Raw genomic sequence first — 19,143 nt, 5'->3', positions numbered from 1 at the left:
CTTCCTCTTACATTTCTTTCACAACCCTCCTAGGGTGGGTCCGGTAGTACAGAAGGAGGGTCCACTGTCTTTCGTGAACTGTTCTCTGTAACTCGAAAAGGAAGAAGAAGAACTAGCCCAGACGATCTGCAAATAGTGTAGAGCACCAGGATGTGATTAGCATTATCAGGTTAGTCTTGATTCCCCACTACAGATTGGGAACACAGAAAGTCGAGAAGGGGCTCCGAAAAGGGTGAGGGAAACAGGAAAACGTTTTCTTCTCTTTCCCTGCAGCAGTTGCAGGTTAAACAGCTGCATGGATGCCTTTGAAGGTATTTTCTCAAGATGCAGATGTGAGTTTGGGATGTAACATCCTCAGAGAAGACGCAGAGCAGGAGGAAAAAGAGGAGGAAATGGCAGCTTCTCAGGTAGGAGTACTGTCCCGGGTCTGGGGCTGTGTCTGCTTTTCTTCCTGAAATGCCTGGACTGAGAACCTGCAAACCTTTAATTCTCTGCTTCTAACTTTTGTGCCTGGGTGTTTGTTATCAACTTCTTTATTTTTTCTTTTCTTCTTATCATAGTGAAGCCTGGCTCTTTAGACTACTTCTTCCTTGAGTCCCAGAATCTTGTCTCCCTTGTCTGTATCCTGGCTTTCTATGGAACATGATGAATTCTCAACTTATGAATTAGCGACTTTCAACGGGAGAATATATTCCCTTTGTGAGAGAGAATCACGGAGAGGCACTGGTATCCGAGATTCCCATTGGGATGTGGTTCGGTGTTGGGATCTTAGGGAACTAGGGGAAATGCCATGATGAGTTTACATGGGGATGCAATTTCAGCTCTTTAGGAGTTAGAAAATGCCCTTATATATTGAATAAACTCAGTGATCCAGAATTTTTCAGAAAATGCTCAGAAATAAAAAGAAAACTAGGAGATAATGTCCTGTGTAATGCTAAGACTTACTAGTTAAACTCATTGTTAAATAGTTAGAATAGGGAAAAAGAGTCCAAAATGGCGGTGGCTAAAAGACCTGGAAGGGAAAGCCCGCGAAAATAGAAAAAGGAAGGTCCTGGGACTGGAGTGAGAACCTCAGGTAAAACAAACAATGCGCCTGCCTAGGCCCGATTTACATAAGACAGGCCCAGGGGCAGAGAAAGAGATAAAAAGAGGAGCCAAAGCCCTCTTCCTTCTTCTCTCTCTCTCTCTCTCTCTCTCTCTCTCTCCCGCGCTGGGCCGATCTTCTCTTGTGTCTTGGGATCGACATGTCCTCACAACTACAAGATGGATTCTCTGGCTATTATCTAAATAAATAGAGCTGTAACACTGATTTATTTAAGAGCTATAACAGGATCTGTCCTCTGAGAGCTGTGACCCGCCAAGGGGCTTTCATGTCCGTCACTCCAAATTTTTGTTGTGATGAGACAAAGAACCAAGGAACATACACTCGCGTGACAACACTGTTAGGATACAAAACAGAGGAAGTATATATGAAATGAATTTTGCATAAAAGTGATATTTTTTATGTTGGGTTCAAGTTATAATTTCCTTATTTTTCCGAAATGCCCAGGTTCTGATAGAACATCTTCCGTGTGATCCATTTACACCATGACAGATGATGTCCACTGGTTCTGGTGATTTCTCTGAGATTATCAGGCTATAGAGTTCATTTTTTTCCCCCCTCTGTCTTTAAACAAGGCTGTGGAAAAATGGAATGAGGATCAGGTGAAAATCCTCACACTTAATGGAGAAACTCCACATCTTCTTGGTTTCTCTTTGCTTTAGAGAATGAACACTCACTGTGTTGATGATCGATACTGGGTTTTGGGAGTGGGAGTTTTCATCACTCAAGCCCAAGTGTGATGTTTCTAGTACACTCCACGCTCATATCACAGACATAGTCTTCTTACTCACATTTTTACATTTTTTTACAGAATATTTGTAACAATCCTATTGGTGCTAATCTGTTTTCACCTGTGTTATTTCTAACATACAGCTCAACAAAATGATACAGTTTTTCAAGAAATAAAAGTTTCAGAACCAAGAGCTCTAATTTATCTTATACCACTGTATATGTTTGCACCCTAGTGTATTTAAAATATACAAAGAATATCATCCACAAGTAGATGTATATATTTTAACCCATTAAAAATAATCTCGATTTTATTGATATGAATATGAATGACTGAACTGAACTGAACATGAACTGATTTTATTGACATGAATATCGATTTTATTGCCATGAATATGAATGAACTCAGCTGAATTGAACTGGACATGAATGAGTTCAGTTCAGTCGCTCATTCTTGTCTGACTCTTTGGTTCCCCATGAACCGCAGCACTCCAGGTCTCCCTGTCCATCACCAACTCCTGGAGTTTACCCAAACTCATGTCCATTGAGTCAGTGATACCATCTAACCATCTCATTCTCTGTCGTCCCCTTCTCCTCCTACCTTCAATCTTTCCCAGCATCAGGGTCTTTTCAAATGAGTCAGTTTTTCACATCAGATGGCCAAAATATTGGCGTTTCAGCTTGAACATCAGTCCTTCCAGTTAACATCCAGACTGATTTCCTTGAGGATGGACTGATTGCATCTCCTTGCAGTCCAAGGGACTCTCAATAGTCTTCTCCAACACCCCAGTTCAAAAGCATCAATTCTAATGTGCTCAGCTTTCTTTATATTCCAACTCTCACATCCGTACATGACTACTGGGAAAACCATAACCTTGCCTAGACGGACCTTTGTGGACAGAGTAATGTTTCTGCTTTTTAATGTGCTCTGTAGGTTAGTCATAACTTTCCTTCCAATGAGTAAGCGTCTTTTTATTTCGTGGCTGCAGTCAGCATCTGCAGTGATTTTGGAGCCCCCAAAAAGAAAGTCAGCCACTGTTTCCACTCTTTCCCCATCTATTTGCCATGAAGTGATGGGACCGGATGCCGTGATCTTAGTTTTGTGAATGTTAGCTTTTCCTTAATACTCTTAAGTATACAGTCTCATTGTAATATATGTCAATTGCAGGAAAATGTTAAAATATTTTTTTTTCTTGTTTTGATATTCTCCCCAGTTATATAAAGTTCTTTAAAAGAAAAAATACATGTATTTATGTTTGGCTGAGTTGTGTCTTGGTCGTAGCCTGCAGAATCTTGGAGCCATGTGGGAGACTTTGTTGCAGCAGGCACACTTTAGTTGTGGCGTGTGGGATCTAGTTCTCTAACAAGGGACTGAAACCAGCCTCCTGACTTGGGAGCTCAGACTACCAGGGAAGACCCTATAAAAACTCCTATACACTTTCTTTAGTGTTGTCTCTGTGTATTTGTGTTTTACTAGGTAAATTTTAGTTCACATAAACTGAAGCACAATTCAAGATCTGTCATTTAATGAATGTTTGTTAAAATATTTGCAAAACGGTGGAACATCAATGTTGTTGATTTACTATTATTTATGTGATGCATTCAAGACCCTGTAAAAACTTTTAGAAAGACATATAGTATATACTAAATACTTCAAAGGATTATTGCTGTTATGGGTACTATTCTATCTGACCTGTCAATTTTGTAAAACACTTAAAATTCAAAGTTAAGTATAAATTCTTACCTTAGTGGTCTACCTCTTTGCTATACAGAACGGCCATTCATGTATCAGAATTTTCAACTTTACTAGTTAAAATAAGCTTGTTAAAAATGCGGCACATTGGCCCCACTCCAGAACTCTTAGATCAGAGCATCATGCTTTCTAAAAATATTTCCTGTTTCCTTGATAGGGGGCTTCCCTGGTGGCTCAGATGGTGAAGAATCTGCCTGTAATGTGGGAGACCTTGGTCCAGTCCCTTGGTGGGGAAGATTCCCCTGGAGAAGGAAATGGCAACTCACTCCAGTATTCTTGCCTGAAAAATCCCATGGACAGAGAAGCCTGGCATGCTGCAGTCCATGGGGTCGGAAAGAATCAGACATGACTGAGTGACTAACATGATTTCATTGATAGACAGTTTATCCTGTGTCACACGAGTACAACTCTGAAAAATAGATAGGTCAGTGTTGATGTGATTGTTTTATAATTTCTCTTCCAGATCAGAATAGTTTCTATAGTGGTCTGTGGATCATGTCTCATTCTCTTTTCCTGGGGTTATAAATACTGTGGAAAATAGAGCAGTATAAAAATTATATTCTTGTGTAACACCAGACATTCTCCTAAATCAAAACCATTTCTCTTGCTGGTTTCATCTTGGGTCACATTAGGAAGTCTTCCCAGGTCCACGTGGCTCATGTCCTTTATATTTCAGGGGCTGCCGACATTCCAGGATGTGACCATAGATTTCACGCAAGAGGAGTGGGAATGCCTGGACCTCGGTCAGCGGGAACTGTACAGGGACGTGATGTTAGAGAACTACGGGAATCTGGCCTGCTTGGGTGAGGATCACTTGCATCCAGAATCCCTTATGTATCCTCAGGGTTTTGGTTCATTCATTTTAGAATGTCTCCTGGAATTTTCTGCTTTGTCCAGTAGAGGTTAAGATACCTACTTTCCAGGGGAAGGTAACCTTCTTTCTTGATGTAGCCTGCCTCCTTGTTCAGTCGCTAAGTCATGTCCAACTCTTTGCGATCTCGTGGAATGCAGCAAGCCAGGCTTCCCTAGCCTTCTTTAACTCCCAGAGATTGCTCCCATTCATATCCACTGAGTCAATACTGCTCTTCAACCATCTCATCTTCTACCACTCCCTTCTCCTGCTCTCAATCTTTCCCAGCATCAGGGTTTTTTCCAATGAATTGGCTCTTCATTTTCCAAATATCACATCCATACACAACTGTTGAAAAATCCATAGCTTTGACCTTTGTTGGCAAAGTGATATCTCTGCTTTTTAATATGCTGTCTTTGTCATAGCTTTTCTTCCAAAGGGCAAGCATCTTTTAATTTCATGGCTGCAGTCACCATCTGCAGTAATTTTGAAGCACACCCCACCTCCCAAAACTAAAGCTGTCACTGTTTCCACTTTTCCCCTGTCTATTTGCCATGAAGTGATGAGACTGGATGCCATGATCTTAGTTTTCTGAATGTTGAGTTTTAAGCCACCTTTTTCACTCTCCTCTTTCACCCCCATGAAGAGCCTTTTTAGTTCCTCTTCAATTTCTGCCATTAGAGTGATATCATCTGTCTATCTGAGGTTGTTGATTTCTCTCTTGGTAATCTTGATTCCAGGTTGTGATTCATCCAGCACAGCATTTCACATGATGTACTCTGCATAGAAATTAAACTAGCAGGGTGGCCATGTACAGACTTGATGTACTCCTTTCCCAATCTGCCACCAGTCAACTGTTCCATGTTCGATTCTAACTGTTGCTTCTTGACATGTATACTCTTCATTCTAGGTTCATAGTAATTCTGTAAGTTCTGTGTTATAAAATAGTGCCACTCTCCTCTTAAAACCAGAATTCCACTACCTGCTTTTGCCTTAGTAGTACTTGAGCATAATATCAGAATCTGATTTTGATGCATTTGTCTTTTAAAGATGCTTCCAATAAGGTATTTGGTGAAATCATTTTTTTAAATGCTATTTTAACTTTCTACCTTGACTTCTCTCTCACCTGAACACGTATTGGATTGGAAATTGATGAATATCTCAGAAAACACATATTCCTTTTTCTGATGAACAGGTCTTGTGGTCTCTAAGCCGGACCTGGTCGCCTTTCTGGAGCAAATGAAGGATCCCTGGGATGTAAGGAGAATGGAGACAGCCGTATATCCAGGTATGTGTCTATGAATGAAGCAGATAACTTGGGTGAGAGGGACAAGCATTGTGGAGGAAATCAGACTTTGTCGTGTGGTTTGAGAAGATCTGCTTCAGTGGAGACGATTTTGGATTAGGCTAGGTTTATTTCTGCCACAGTCATAGAGCGTCATCTCCCGACCCATTCCTGATTCTTTTTATCATTTGTGTATTTTTTCTCCAGTGATTAATAAGGTAGATTTACTGGGGCTTGTTGTAGGCTAGGCTTTTGCTACACTGGCATTTTTATCAAATGTAACCCCATGACCCAAGTCAACTGACTGTAGCTCTTACACCAAGAGAGCAAGGAGAGGTTATGATTGACACGAGAGAGGAAAGTCTCTTTGTCATCCCAGAAGAGAGCAGAGTGGTTGAAAATTGTCCTGAGTTGAGACAGAAGTTATATTCAAAATCACGTTGATGAGGCCAAGCAGCAGGAGTTGATTGTGCGGCTTCATCCTGAAGGGGCTCATCCGGGATCTTTTCCTTCTTCTTAAGGATGGTCTTAGTCTCTCGAGGGTCAGTGGTGTCCCTCTGTGCAGTCCACTCAGCGTTTCCTGGGTCTGCGTGGTATGCTCTCTTTACCCTCGTGTGATGAATCAAGGGACAATACCTGCAAGTTTAACTGCAGTAGGGGTAGTTAGAATAACATAAGGGCCCTTTCACCAAGGGGCTAGCAAATCATGTTTCCAATCTTTGACCCATACTTGGTCACCAAGTGTAAACTCATGAATCTGTTCCCCAAGGGGGAACGGCACACTTTCTTGTACAAACTTAGTTACCCGATTTATTAGCTTACCCAGTTCCATCTGCTGTGAAATTCTATCCCCCCTTACCTGAGGCAAATTTGTTGACACCTGTTTTATTATAGGAGGAGCCCTCCCATACACAATTTCGTATGGAGAAAAGCCTTGGGACTGTGGGGTCATCCTGAGACTGAGCAGAGCCATCGGAAGCAAGTCCACCCAGGAGCAGTTAGTCTCTCTGATCCACTTGGAGAGTCTAAGTGTCCGGTTGGCTCATTCCACCATCTCAGAACTCTGGGCCTATATGCAGTGTGCAGTTTCCATTTGATGTTTAAAATTTTGCTTACTTGTTGTACTAAAGCAGCTATAAAGGCCGGGCCATTACCTGATCCAATGCTGGTAGGAAATCCAAATCTGGGAACCATGTCTCGAAGCAGGCACCGGGCTACTTCTGATGTTCTTTCAGTCCAGGTAGGAAAAGCTTTTGTCCATCTCGGGAACGTACATACCATGACCAGCAGATAATGGTAGTGTCAGTGAGGTTTCATTTCAGTGAAGTCCACTCCCAGGTGTTCAAGGGGCAGTGTGCCTTTCAGCTGAATACCCGGAGGATTTTGTCTGAATCCCGGAGAGGCAGCATTCACCAGTGAGCAGGCAGCATGGCCTAGGTGGATCGCTTGGTGTGTCTGGCTTATCAGACTGTGTGTCAGCTCCTCCAGTACCAATAATTTGCCACTTGGCAATTCCCACCATCCCTTTTCAGTCTTGATGGCCCCTTCCACTTTGGCTAACCTGACAGCCATTGTCCTTGTTTTATCAGGCTAGTGCCATCAGTATATAGAAACAAATTAGGGTCTGGAACCTTGAGCCCTTCTTTATAACCCACCCCAGATACCTTACCTCCTCTTTGTAGATCTGTGCCTTCTTCTTCGACACCGGGTAACCTGCTTCCAGCAACAGCTGGGGCACTGCTTTTGTCCCTTTCCAGCATTTTTCCTCGGTCTCCGCAGGCAGCAGCAGGTCATCCCTGTATTGTAGGAGCCAACATCCATACTCTTCCGGATACAATGAGTCCAGGTCAGAAGCCAAGGCTTCCCGAAAGATGGCGGGGAAGTTTTTAACCCCTTGTGGGGGAGTCCAGATAAGCTGTTGTTTGGTGCTCCCCACTGGATCTTCCCATTCAAAGGCAAACATGGGCTGTGACGCTGGGGCGAGGCATATGCAGAAGAAGGCATCCTTGAGATCTAGGCAAGTGTAAAGTTTAGTCCTCGCTGGGAGGAGGCTAAGTAAGGTATAAGGGTTTGGAACAGTGGGGTGTAAAGTCACAGTAGCCTGGTTGACTAGCCTGAGATCTTGTACAGGCCTATAGTCCTGTCCTCCTTCCCTGTTGACTGGCAGGATTGGCGTATTCCAAGCCGACTGGCACTCTAGTAGAATGCCTGCTTGTTTCAATCTATTGATGTGGGGCAATATGCCGGTTCAGGCCTCCATCCGTAGCGGGTACTGGCGCTCTCTAACCGGGATGGTGCCTGGTTTGAGTTCCATTATCACTGGGGCGTGATGTTTAGCCAGCCTGGGGGGCGGGGGATTGTCTTCCACCCACCTCAGGGAATAATCGAGTTAGCTCCCTCATGCTCTTCTGGCCCACCCGGTTCTGCCTTCAGAGGTTCATGCAACCTCCACTCATCTTGGGTTGGTATTGAGAGAGAGGGCAAATAAGTCATATAAGTCAAATAAGTCTGTCCAGAAAGTGGGCCTCTCCTCAGGGGAGAAAGTCACTTGTGCTTCCAGTTTGGAGAGGAAGTCTCTTCCCAACAGGGGTACTAGGCACTCAGGAATGTAGAGGAATTCATGAATCACTTGGTGCCCACCCCCCCCCCCCCCGCCCCCCATCTGACATTTTCTGGGCTGGCAAAACGGTTTACTCATCTCTTCTCCCGATACCCCAGTTACAGCGGTAGTCTTTTTGGACAGTGGTGCCACAGGTTTTGTTACTACTGACAGTCTGTTCCTGTATCCACCATGAAGCCAGTGTTCTGGTCCCCAACTTTTCAAGTCACCATGGCCTCTCAGGGACCTGATATCTCTGAGCCCTGGCAGCCCTAGTTAATTTCCAAGTCAGCAAGCCCCACAACTGCGGGAGCTTCCTCTTCCTTCCTTGCCTTAGGGCATTCATTCTTCCAGTGACGAAAAGCTCAGCACCGGGCACACTGGTTTGGCTGTAACCGGCCAAGGGCCTCTCTTGGGACTGGCTGAAGGGCAGTCCTGTCCCTGGGGCAGATGAGGTGTTCTGGAGGGCACGAGATAGACTTTCCCAGAGCAGCAGGTTGCACTATAAATCTCTTGTCTGTTCTCTTTCGTTCCCTCCAGCTCTCTGGCAGAGCGCAGTCTCTGCTTAATTCCAACGTCTCCCTCCCCCTCTTGTCAGTACTAACTGGGAGAGGCGGATATAGCTTGGGCGGTTCGGTTGGAGCCGGATCCTGGAAGTGTTGGCCAGAGGCTTCTGTCAGCGGGATCGGAGCCTGCCCAAACGGCGGCTCTACGAACCCCGGGAAAGCTGGCGGAGGAGCAGAGGCTGTTGCAGAAACTTCACCTGTCCCTGGATCGGGCATTTAGGAGGCCTCCAGTCCTGGTGAAGCACTGGGAGGCAGGCGTGTCATTATCCAGCATGGGGGAGGGGTCAGGTCATTCCCGTCCAAATCCTGTAGAATTTCCTTTATCATCAGTCAATTTTTGTGCCCTTCATATTATTCCCTTTCCCTTCTGGATACAGAATCTTGTCCAAGTAGGAGGGTCTCAAGCTAACCCTAGCCATGAGTCAATAGATGGATATTGATCCAGGTGTCCTGGTTCTCCTGTGACTACTGTGTAGATTGCTTCCACTATTTTTAAGTTCACGGTGTTCTCTGATGTCTATCCTGCTCCCATAGGGGTCCGTTTGACCTCACAGAGTATGTGGAGGCCGTTAGGCTTCATCTTCACCCCATAGTCTCCTCCTAATCCTTTCTTTAAAATTGTCACTCCAATACATTTGCCTTAGATTCACTTCCCCCCATCTTGTTTACCTTCTCAGACCTTCTTGTACTTTTCCTTTTCGTTCTGTCTACGAAGTTCTCAGTACCCTATATACTTCTCATATTTCCACTCAGTGACACTTAAATTGCCATTCTGCCTCCTTCCTAACTGGGGTGAGAAGAGCCTTACCTGCCAGACCCCAGAGGGAGAAGGGGGATTGGCGTGTCTTCCCCTGCTGGTCAGCATAGCTGAACCAGAACATCACATGGTCCAAGACTGTTTCTCCCTTAAAGTCCATTCTGCCTTGGTGGGCTTGATCAGGTGCAAATGAAAACACAGATGGGTTAAATATCCCATGACCCAGGGCATCTCCGGAACAGCCAATTCATACTCACTTCTGTATCCCCCTCCTTCTAGCCTAACAATTCAGATGGGGTCAAGAATTCAACAGCAGACAGGACACCTCCTGGGGGAGGGCAGAATACGAGCATACAAGGACCAGTTTCCTATCCTAAAAATCCCCTGGCGATCACTTGGTAATAATTTTCCCCGAGACGGCGTGGACACACCTCCTAAATGACCATCACAAATTTCTTTCCTAAACCCTAGCACGCTCGTCATCCTGTGTACCAGGCAATCGCCGCCTGCCTATTTCAGGCTCCTGTGGGTCCTCGCTCCTTCTAGTCCCTCCCAGAGGGGTGATCAGGCCCCCTCTTCCAGCCTGCTGTGTGGGTTCCTCCTCACCTGAGCGCTCAGTTCCCCTGCTGCCGTCCACTACCTGCTGACGTGAAAGGTCCGGGTGTTGAAAAGCAGGATCCTTCCAGAGGGGCGAGGCGCCTTCCCCACTCTAGGAGATTCAAGCTACAAAGCCTCGGGGTGGCCTCAAATGAGAACTGTCTCCTCAAAGTGAGAAGCCTCCTGGCCAATGCACCAAATGTTATAGCCACGCTTTCAGGGAAACAAACTCACTCAGAAGGACAATGCAGATAGTGGAGTGCAGTTTATTACACCGGCGGGCCCAAGGCAGAGTCTCCTCTTAGCCAAGGGCCCCAACAAGCATTTGTGAAAATCTCTTATACCCCATGTGTACGTGTTGAAACCCACCACCCCAATCCCTTGATGCTTACAAAGGAAGGATAAATACAATCACAATGACCCCATCATTCACGTGCTATATGTTCAAACAGTTAATAATCAATAAGTCCACGGTTACATTCCAACCAGTTAATAACCAATAAGCCTGTGCTTACATTCTGATAGATAGTGTCCGGAGGCAGGGGTGATTATTGTCTGTTTTCTCTTAGGTGATGAGTAACCTGGATATGATCTTCAAGGTTCCCCTGTCCGGAGGGGGTCTTATCTTTCCACAGGCACTAAGCAGAGAGTTCAGAGTCCACTAGAGAGGTGGCCGAGCATGACCAGCACAGACAGACCTGAGATGGAGTCCAGGCCCTATGAATTCCTTCTTCACATAAAACACCTCACTAAAATGAGAAAATGCAAATCTGAATTTTATGTTACAGCTTCTCTTTTTTATATGAACTAACATTAAATGTGTTAAGTATGTTTGTCCCAATTCATTAATGCTAAAATGCTTTAACATATTTATTTAACTTACAGAGTTTTTAAAGAAATTATTGACGTGGGAGTTTAGAACATTTCCCACAGTTCTTTTTTCTGATTGTTCTTCACTATTAAGCTTATAGATTTTATAGAGAAATCTTTAAGAAGAAATTTTTCTGTTCCAATAATGCTATTGTACAATGTTATGTGAGGTTTGCTATACAGAAAGAATAAGAAGTATATACACATTTCCCTTCTTGAGGAGATTTCCTTCCCATCTAAGTCACCACAGAGCATTGAGTAGAGTTCCCTGTGTTCTCACCATATTTTTCAAGTCTCACTTCTCATTTGATTTGTTAAGAACTCTTACCTTATTAAATCTATCTTATTTGTTGTGAAACATCCCAGGAGTTACTCATTACACTGCTCAACTGCTCCTCGCTTCATTGTTCCTGCAGGTTTCTATCTTGACTTCTCTGCACCATACTCCTTTGTCATCTCATCTTGTCCAATTTTCTGTGTTTGTGGTCTCTGTTCTGCAGGGTGCAGATTCTAATTCCTCTTTCTCTGGTGTCTGCCCCGTGGTGGGTAAGCCAGTCCAGAGACTTGTGCCCTTATGCCCTTGAGAGGGTGTTGATTGTTACTATTGTGACCAGAGCCTGCCTGGATCTTGAGGGCTGCTTCGCCTTTCCTCTGTGGATATCACTGTCTGTGGCGGGGTCTGCTTCCTGATTGGTGGAGCAGAGGCCCCAGATATGAAATGAGCTCTGCTCTGATCTGTGGTGCTTCTGATCTAGTGGGACTGGAGCACACCCACTGGGAGGGAAGCCTCCGAGTGTTGCTACTCTGGGGATATTCTCCTCGGAGAGTGGTCTGCGTGTCATCTTTCATGTGTTGTGTGAGCTCTCGTGTGACCCTGTGTTGGCATTGATCTTGGCCCCATCTGAACCATGGGTATGCTGGCACTTGACCCTGGTGTCTCTCAGCTGTTGTTTTCACCAGGTCACCATCAGAGATCCACTGTAGTCATATCCCAGGTGTACATTCATTGTGGAGCTGGACCCGCTGCGGTGCTATGGGGGCAATGGAGACTGTGACCTGGCCCAAATGCCTCATGTGTGGGCGTACAACCTCTACAGTTGCTAAAGCCAGACTGGTCTTGACTGCCAGAGACTCATTTCCATCCAGATGTTCTGTTGGGGCTGACTTTACCAAGCCAGTTGTGGGGTGTAACACCGTGGTTTGTACAGATGCAAGGAGAGATCTCAGCATTTCTTGCTTAGTGGCAGGGCCTTGGGGCTCAGCTGTGGTTTCAGCACCACCTGTACATTGGGACCACTCACAGGCGTGTGCTCTGAAGGTACCCCTGGAGCCCATGAGTCTACCCTGGTGGGGAGGAGGCTGGGGAGGAGGAAGCAGCTGTGGGGGTCGTGAGATCACCCACCTAGGTGGGAGCCATGCCTAGTGCCTGGAGAATCACGAACAGGCAGAGGGGCAGAGAGGCTGAAAGGAGATTCTTCCCTTCGGGCATCACTCAACAGCACCGCTCTGCTTCTCTGGCGGTTCAGGCTTCCTCCACAAGCATCCCATTTGCAGAGCTCCTCCCTCCCTCCCGTACCCTCAGGATGTCTCCTCACGGCCAACCGCAGTCCTCTGCCTGGGTCTGCTCTCCGAACCCCACGTTTCAGCACCCAGCCCTTGTCTGCAGCGGAGGACACCCTCTCAGGCTGGGTGGGCAAGGCAGGGGACGGTACCCTGCGTACAGTCCTCACTCTGTCCTGCACGCTGGTTGCCGTGTTCTCTTCCCACAAAGAACGAGGCTCCCCTTGTGTCCCAACTGAGCTCCCCCCAGTGAGGGGCTTCCTTGGATATGGAGACCTCTCCTCTCTTCAGATCCCCCCAGGGTTTTGTGGGTCCCATCCTGCTGCTTTTCCTCTTCCCTTTCCTCCATCACTCTCTTGTCCTACCTGGCTCAGCAGGAATCTTTCTTGTCCTTTCAGGTGTCCAAGTTCCTCTGCCCATGTTCTGCAGGGCTCCGTGAGAATTTTTCCACTTCAAGATGTATTCTTGATGCTTTTGTGGAGAGAGATGAACTCCACATCTTCTGAATCCTCTGCCATTTTGACTCTTTCTATCTCGGTTTTAGGCTTAATCTAGCCAAGTGTATGCCAATTTTATGTAAATTGTAAACTCTATTCCCCAACAATAGTAAGTAGAATAACTTATTATTTGGTATCTTTCAGCTGTGTCTTCTCACGACACCCAGGGTTTGAGGAACCAAAAGCCAGGCTTAGAAGATTTACTCCCAACAGCAAACCTAGGAATATATGAAAGCTTTCACCTTAGAAATTTACATTTAACCAAAGAGTGCGAATCTATGAGGGCATACAAAGAGTGGAGAGCATGCTATGATGGACACAACCAAGGTGGTTCAGTTTCCCTTAAAGTAACTATTACTGCCAAAAGAAATCAAGGATGTAAATCAAATAAGGAAAAACCAATTTCAGATGACCAGTTTCAGTCATCAACATCTGCAGATAAGTGTATATTTGTCAGCAAAGATCCACATCGTCTGTTGAAACATACATGTTCTCTGAAGGGAAATGTGGATAATCTGGAAAGTCATCTAGTCTCTACTGCAAATACTCATTCAAACCTATACTCTGAGCATAGCTGTCTATTAAATATACATTCAACCATGTCTGGAAACCAGAAACTTAAAGATGAGGGCGAAAATTCCCAATACTATCAATTTGAGGGGTCTTTTAACAAGGGTTTCTTGTTCTTCAACCAACAACTATTTTCTCCTTGTTCCACAACCTGTAATGATGATAATAATGGGAGAGACCTTATTCAACCATCATTGTTCAATACATATGGAGGTATAATTAGTGTGGAACAACTTTCCAAGTGTAACAAAATGAAGAATGCCTTAAGCAGGAGCTCTACCCCCAATAATTACAAGAGTGTACATGATGGAATGAGAAGCTCTTCATGCAATGGAACTGGGCATAATGTTGACCAAGACTCATATCTCGTGAAACAACGGGGACATCAATTTTCAGACAACAATTCTAAACATCAGAAATGTAGGAATATATTTTATCAAAGCTCAAATCTTACTATTAAAACTTACAAGAGTATGGATATTGGAGAGAAGACCTATAATTGTTATGATTATGGTAAAGTTGTTAACCAGTCTTCAAAACTTATTCAACAGCAGATAATTCAGAGTAAGCGGAAACATTGCAAGTGTAATACATGTGAAAAAGTCTTTAGTAACTCACCAAATCGAAGTAGACATAGGAAAGTTCATACAGGAGGGAAACATTTCAAATGTACAGCATGTGGCAAAGCCTTTAATCAGAGTTCATATTTAAGTGAAAATCTGGGCATCCATGCTGGGGAGAAACCATACAAATGTACAGAATGTGACAAAGTCTTTATCTGCTCTTCATGTGTTACTCAGCATCAGCAAATTCATACTAGGGAGAGATCTTATAAATGTGCATCATGTGGCAATGCTTTTAAGCAAAGTTCAGCTTTAACTGAACATGAGCAAATCCATACTGGGGAGAGACCTTATAAATGTACAGCATGTGGCAAGGCTTTTAAGCAGAGTTCAACGTTAATTCAGCATCAGCGAATCCATACAGGGGAGAGACCTTATAAATGTACAGAATGTGGCAAAGCCTTTATCAATTATTCATTTCTTACTCGACATGAACGAATCCATACTGGGGAGAGACCTTATAAGTGTACAGCATGTGGCAAGGCTTTCAATCAGATTTCAACTTTAACTCGACATCAGAGAATCCATACTGGGGAGAGACCTTATAAATGTTCAGCATGTGGCAAGGCATTTAAGCAGCGTTCAGATTTAACTGAACATCAGCGAATCCATACTGGGGAGAGACCTTATAAATGTACAGCATGTGGTAAAGTCTTTATTCGTTATTATTTTCTTACTCGACATCAGCGAATCCACACTGGGGAGAGACCTTATGAATGTACAGCATGTGGCAAGACTTTTAAGCAGAGGTCAACTTTAACTCAACATCAGCGAATCCATACCGGGGAAAGACCTTATAAATGTACAGAATGTGGCAAAGCCTTTATCCGTTATTATTTTCTTACTCAACATCAGCGAATCCATACTGGGGAGAGACCGTATAAATGTACAGCATGTGGCATGGCTTTTAAGGAGATTTCAACTTTAACTCAACATCAGCGAATCCATACTGGGGAGAGACCTTATAAATGTACAGCATGTGGCAAGGCTTTTAAGCAGAGTTCAACTTTAACTGAACATCAGCGAATCCATACTGGGGAGAGACCTTATAAATGTACAGCATGTGACAAGGCTTTTAAGCAAAGTTCAGGTTTAACTGAACATCAGCGAATCCACACCGGGGAAAGACCTTATAAATGTACAGAATGTGGCAAAGCCTTTATCAATTTTTCACTTCTAACTCAACATCAGCGAGTCCATACTGGGGAGAGACCTTATAAATGTACAGCGTGTGGCAAGGCTTTTAAGCAGCATTCAGCTTTAAATAAACATCAGCGAATCCATACTGCGGAGAGACCTTATAAATGTACAGCATGTGGCAAAGCCTTTTCCCAGAGTTCAAGTCTTTCTCGACATCAGAGAGTTCATGCTGGAGAGAAATGTTAGAAATGTAAGGAATGTGGCAAAGGATTTCCTCACAGTCATGACCTCACTCACAGTCAGAGAATTCATACTGCAGAGAAACCCTAGAAATGAACCAGTGATAAAAAATTTGGTCCTAAATATACAATTTTGAAAAAAACGAGTGTTTTCTTTGGAAAGATACATGAATTAAATTAAAAAAATGTAGAAAACTGCTTAATCAAACATCAAAAGTAACTCAATACCAGAGAATTCATACTAGAAAGCATGTCATTCATACCACTTTTGTTGAATTACTCTCAGCAGAAACACTGTAGCAAGTATTACCTAAGTAAAACACATAAAAATTGATACGTTAGTATGGATCACAAGATGAGGGGGTGGATATTTGCAGAGGTATAATTATTATTAATGTATCCTTGTTTATGTTAATGTTATTTGAGATTATTAAGGAACCAAAACGAATGTAATTCAACTCTCAAATTACTACATGCTGTGATTTGTTTCTACTGTATGTATGAACTTACGTTTTTGATGGTTGTTGCCCAATGGTAAGAGAAGCCCTTCTATATTACGTGGGAATCATTTACATTTATTCTCCAATTTATAAGATTTAGAACACAGTCGTGTTATATACACACTGAACCTCTGAATGGATGTATTTGTCACTGATGTCAAACACCTCTGTGGTCACCATGATGTAAGTGTTCAGGGAATGTTTCAAACTAAGACAGAAGTTTGCTCTAAGTTTTCAATAATTATGTCACTTGCTCTTTAAGCATAAAAGAAGGGTAGTTCATGAAAATCGAAGGTATTTTTATAACATTAACATAGAGAAATCATGCATATTATCTGGCAGGCTTGAAGTACGGACACCTTCTCTTCTAGCTGATGTAAGTATAGAAAACTCTTTCTGGAAAAGTCATATTAATATAACGAATGTCCATCCATGTTTACTAAATTAGCCTCCATTTTGTAAACCATATAAATCACATTCTCAAATCATTTCATCAGAGAAACAGGAAAGTTTTTAGAAGCTTGTAATGTGTATTTTAATCAAGGATCAAACAACAATTGGAAAAGGTTTTATTCCATCTGTGTCAAATTAATGTATCTTAATTAATAAAAGTGAATGGTTTTTCAGTGTTACAATTGATGTGGAATGAATGAAGGATTAACGCACCAGCAGCATTAACCTCTCCCACCTATTTAAGGTTGCAGGAAAGGTAACGTAACGATAAACTATTTGAAGCACAGGGGGATGGCCTCTGTAGAAATTAGTTCCTTACTGCCGTTAAACCTCTCATAACTTCATATATTTCCCACTATTTCTTCGTTGTATCTCCTCTCCCATTTTTATCTACTTGGACATCGCGGTGGTTCTAATAAGAAGGATCATACAGAGTACTGTTGAGCTTCCCTGAACTGCTCCATGCTGTTGCTGCCTCAGCGTCTGTCTGGGGAGCAGGCAGCCTGCAGGTCCTTGAACTCACACCAGCCAGTCCTGTGAGCACCTGCGCTAGATGACCCCTTCCTTGGGACCAGCAGTCTTGCTGAACCCCAGGGTCTACTGCACAGGCCCCCCTTCAGTGTTACCCTCAGAGCTCATCAGAATCCTGCTCATCTTTCTTTGAATGGACCCCTCCGCACTCAGCCTGTGGGACCCACAGCACTTCACCCAGGGTCAGGTCTGAACTCCAAGTACTGGAAGTTTCTCTCCCTGGTTCTAGCCTTGACCTTCCTCAGGGGACCGCAAGGCTTGCTGTGAATTTTCTGAGGACCTAAACTCAGAGTCATAAACTCACCTTCTGCAATTGTCCTTTGTTCTTCTGTTAGCTAAAACTTTTCAGGGGCTCATTTAAGCAAATGGAAGTTTAACAAAGTCACAAAAAGAATAATCAAAAGCCATGATGGGGAAATTCTGAGCCAAGATTTATAAAATCTTACCCTGTATCATTCTTAGCACATGTGTCTTGTAAGGGTTAAAGGACCTGTTTCCTCATGGCTTTGGCATACTTTGAATGCAATATATAAACATCTGAAGATATATACATAATATAATTTATATAACACACATTGAATACAAGATATAAATATCTGAAGGTATCCATGTTAGCAGTGAGAAAACCAAGAAGGAATATGTGAGCATATGTGTATTCTTACACATTTAACTTAGAGAACTTAGAAATGCTAGATCAAAACTGGTCATTTCAGAATTCCAGATGATTACTAAAATCTATAAAACTTGTCAATTTGTCGATTAATCTGTTTTGTTTACTTTTCATGGAATTCATTTCCTTAAATGTCAGGAGGTTATGTTTTTTAAGGAACTTCCACACGGTCCACCCACGTGACTGCACCAGCTTACATTCCCTCCAGCCATGTAGGAGGTTCCCTGATCTCCAAGCCCCTTCAGCGTTCATGATATTAAAAGTTTCAGCTAAGGAATAAGAAATCTCCCACAGGGAGCGAGGGAGGGAGTCCCGGTCGCCCTTACCTCCCAGCGATGGCGCCGTGGTGCCGCGCCCAGTCCCCCGCCTGCCGGCCGGTAGTCACCGCTATCGGGAGCCCGCTCAGACGGTGAAGATTGGAGCGGGTCAGACGGAGCGGCGGGACGCTGCCTGCGACGGGGACCATGAGGAGCGGCGAGAGCCGTGGGGTCGATAGCGGGAACTGCCGCGGCACCTGCTAAGAGGAAAGAAGGGAGCGGCCCGGCGCGGCGGCGGGGCGGGGGCGCGGCGGAGGATCGCCGGCGGCTCGGCCATGTCGCTGCTCTGCGTGCGCGGTGAGTGCGCGGACCGGGGTGGAGGGACCGAGGTCGCTCGGGCATCTCCACGAGCTTCCAGTGGGCGTCGGGTTACCACCTTTTCCAAACTTCCCGCCCCGCCCGTGTCTCGGGGAACCTTTATGTCAACTCCTTTATGAACATCTTGAAGAGTTCTTTCCACTCTCTCTTGCTTTTCCTCGCTCTCCTGTGAGGAGGGACTGTTACCTCTCCGTTCCGGTGGCCATGTGACAGTGTTGCTGGCTGGCAGGCCCAGATCCTATTAAATAATATCTAGAGCTGTATAAAAAAAAAAAAAAAGAAATCTCCCACAATTATGAGATAGACTTATATAGATAACACTAGGCTATGGTAATTTAGGTTTAAAGTCTCTGTGTTGAAAACAAATCATACTAAAGATAATCAGTCTAATAACACTAGAAAACTGGGCTATGTGCCTTATAGATGGTGGTGCCAATGTATAATTTCCCTGAAAGATAAAGATTCATACAGAATAGACTAAGTCAGATGACCTGGGATATACTGGGCTACATCTAATGGAAGCTCTTAACTTAAGTCTTACTTGTGACTTTACTAGCACTGCTGGCTATGTTCTTTGTATTTCACCTGTTTTACAAAATTGCTGTTTCTTACACTGC

At 44.0% G+C, this 19,143-nt stretch overlaps 2 protein-coding genes across 2 annotated transcripts in view; both read left to right on the top strand.

Annotated features, from left to right (window-relative positions):
- The window catches only part of LOC133055140 (zinc finger protein 91-like), a 39,676-nt gene extending 21,289 nt beyond the window's left edge, over positions 1–18,387 (top strand). Inside the window, 3 exon segments of the mRNA XM_061140593.1 lie at positions 14,316–15,827; positions 15,911–16,033; positions 18,186–18,387. Coding sequence (XP_060996576.1) covers positions 14,316–15,827; positions 15,911–16,033; positions 18,186–18,387 — 1,837 coding nt within the window.
- LOC133052356 (KRAB domain-containing protein 5-like) lies at positions 300–14,303 on the top strand. The gene is made up of 5 exons (XM_061137190.1): positions 300–407; positions 4,261–4,387; positions 5,630–5,722; positions 13,310–13,333; positions 14,287–14,303. The coding sequence occupies exons 1-5, from the start codon at positions 300–302 to the stop codon at positions 14,301–14,303; spliced, it is 369 nt and encodes a 122-aa protein (XP_060993173.1).
- Positions 18,388–19,143: the final 756 nt, after the last annotated feature.

The sequence above is a fragment of the Dama dama genome, chromosome 4 (genome assembly GCF_033118175.1).
Source record: "Dama dama isolate Ldn47 chromosome 4, ASM3311817v1, whole genome shotgun sequence".
In the NCBI taxonomy this organism is placed as follows: domain Eukaryota; kingdom Metazoa; phylum Chordata; class Mammalia; order Artiodactyla; family Cervidae; genus Dama; species Dama dama.
The sequence above is the reverse complement of the archived record's forward strand: the minus strand, read 5'-3'. Positions and strand labels throughout refer to the sequence as shown.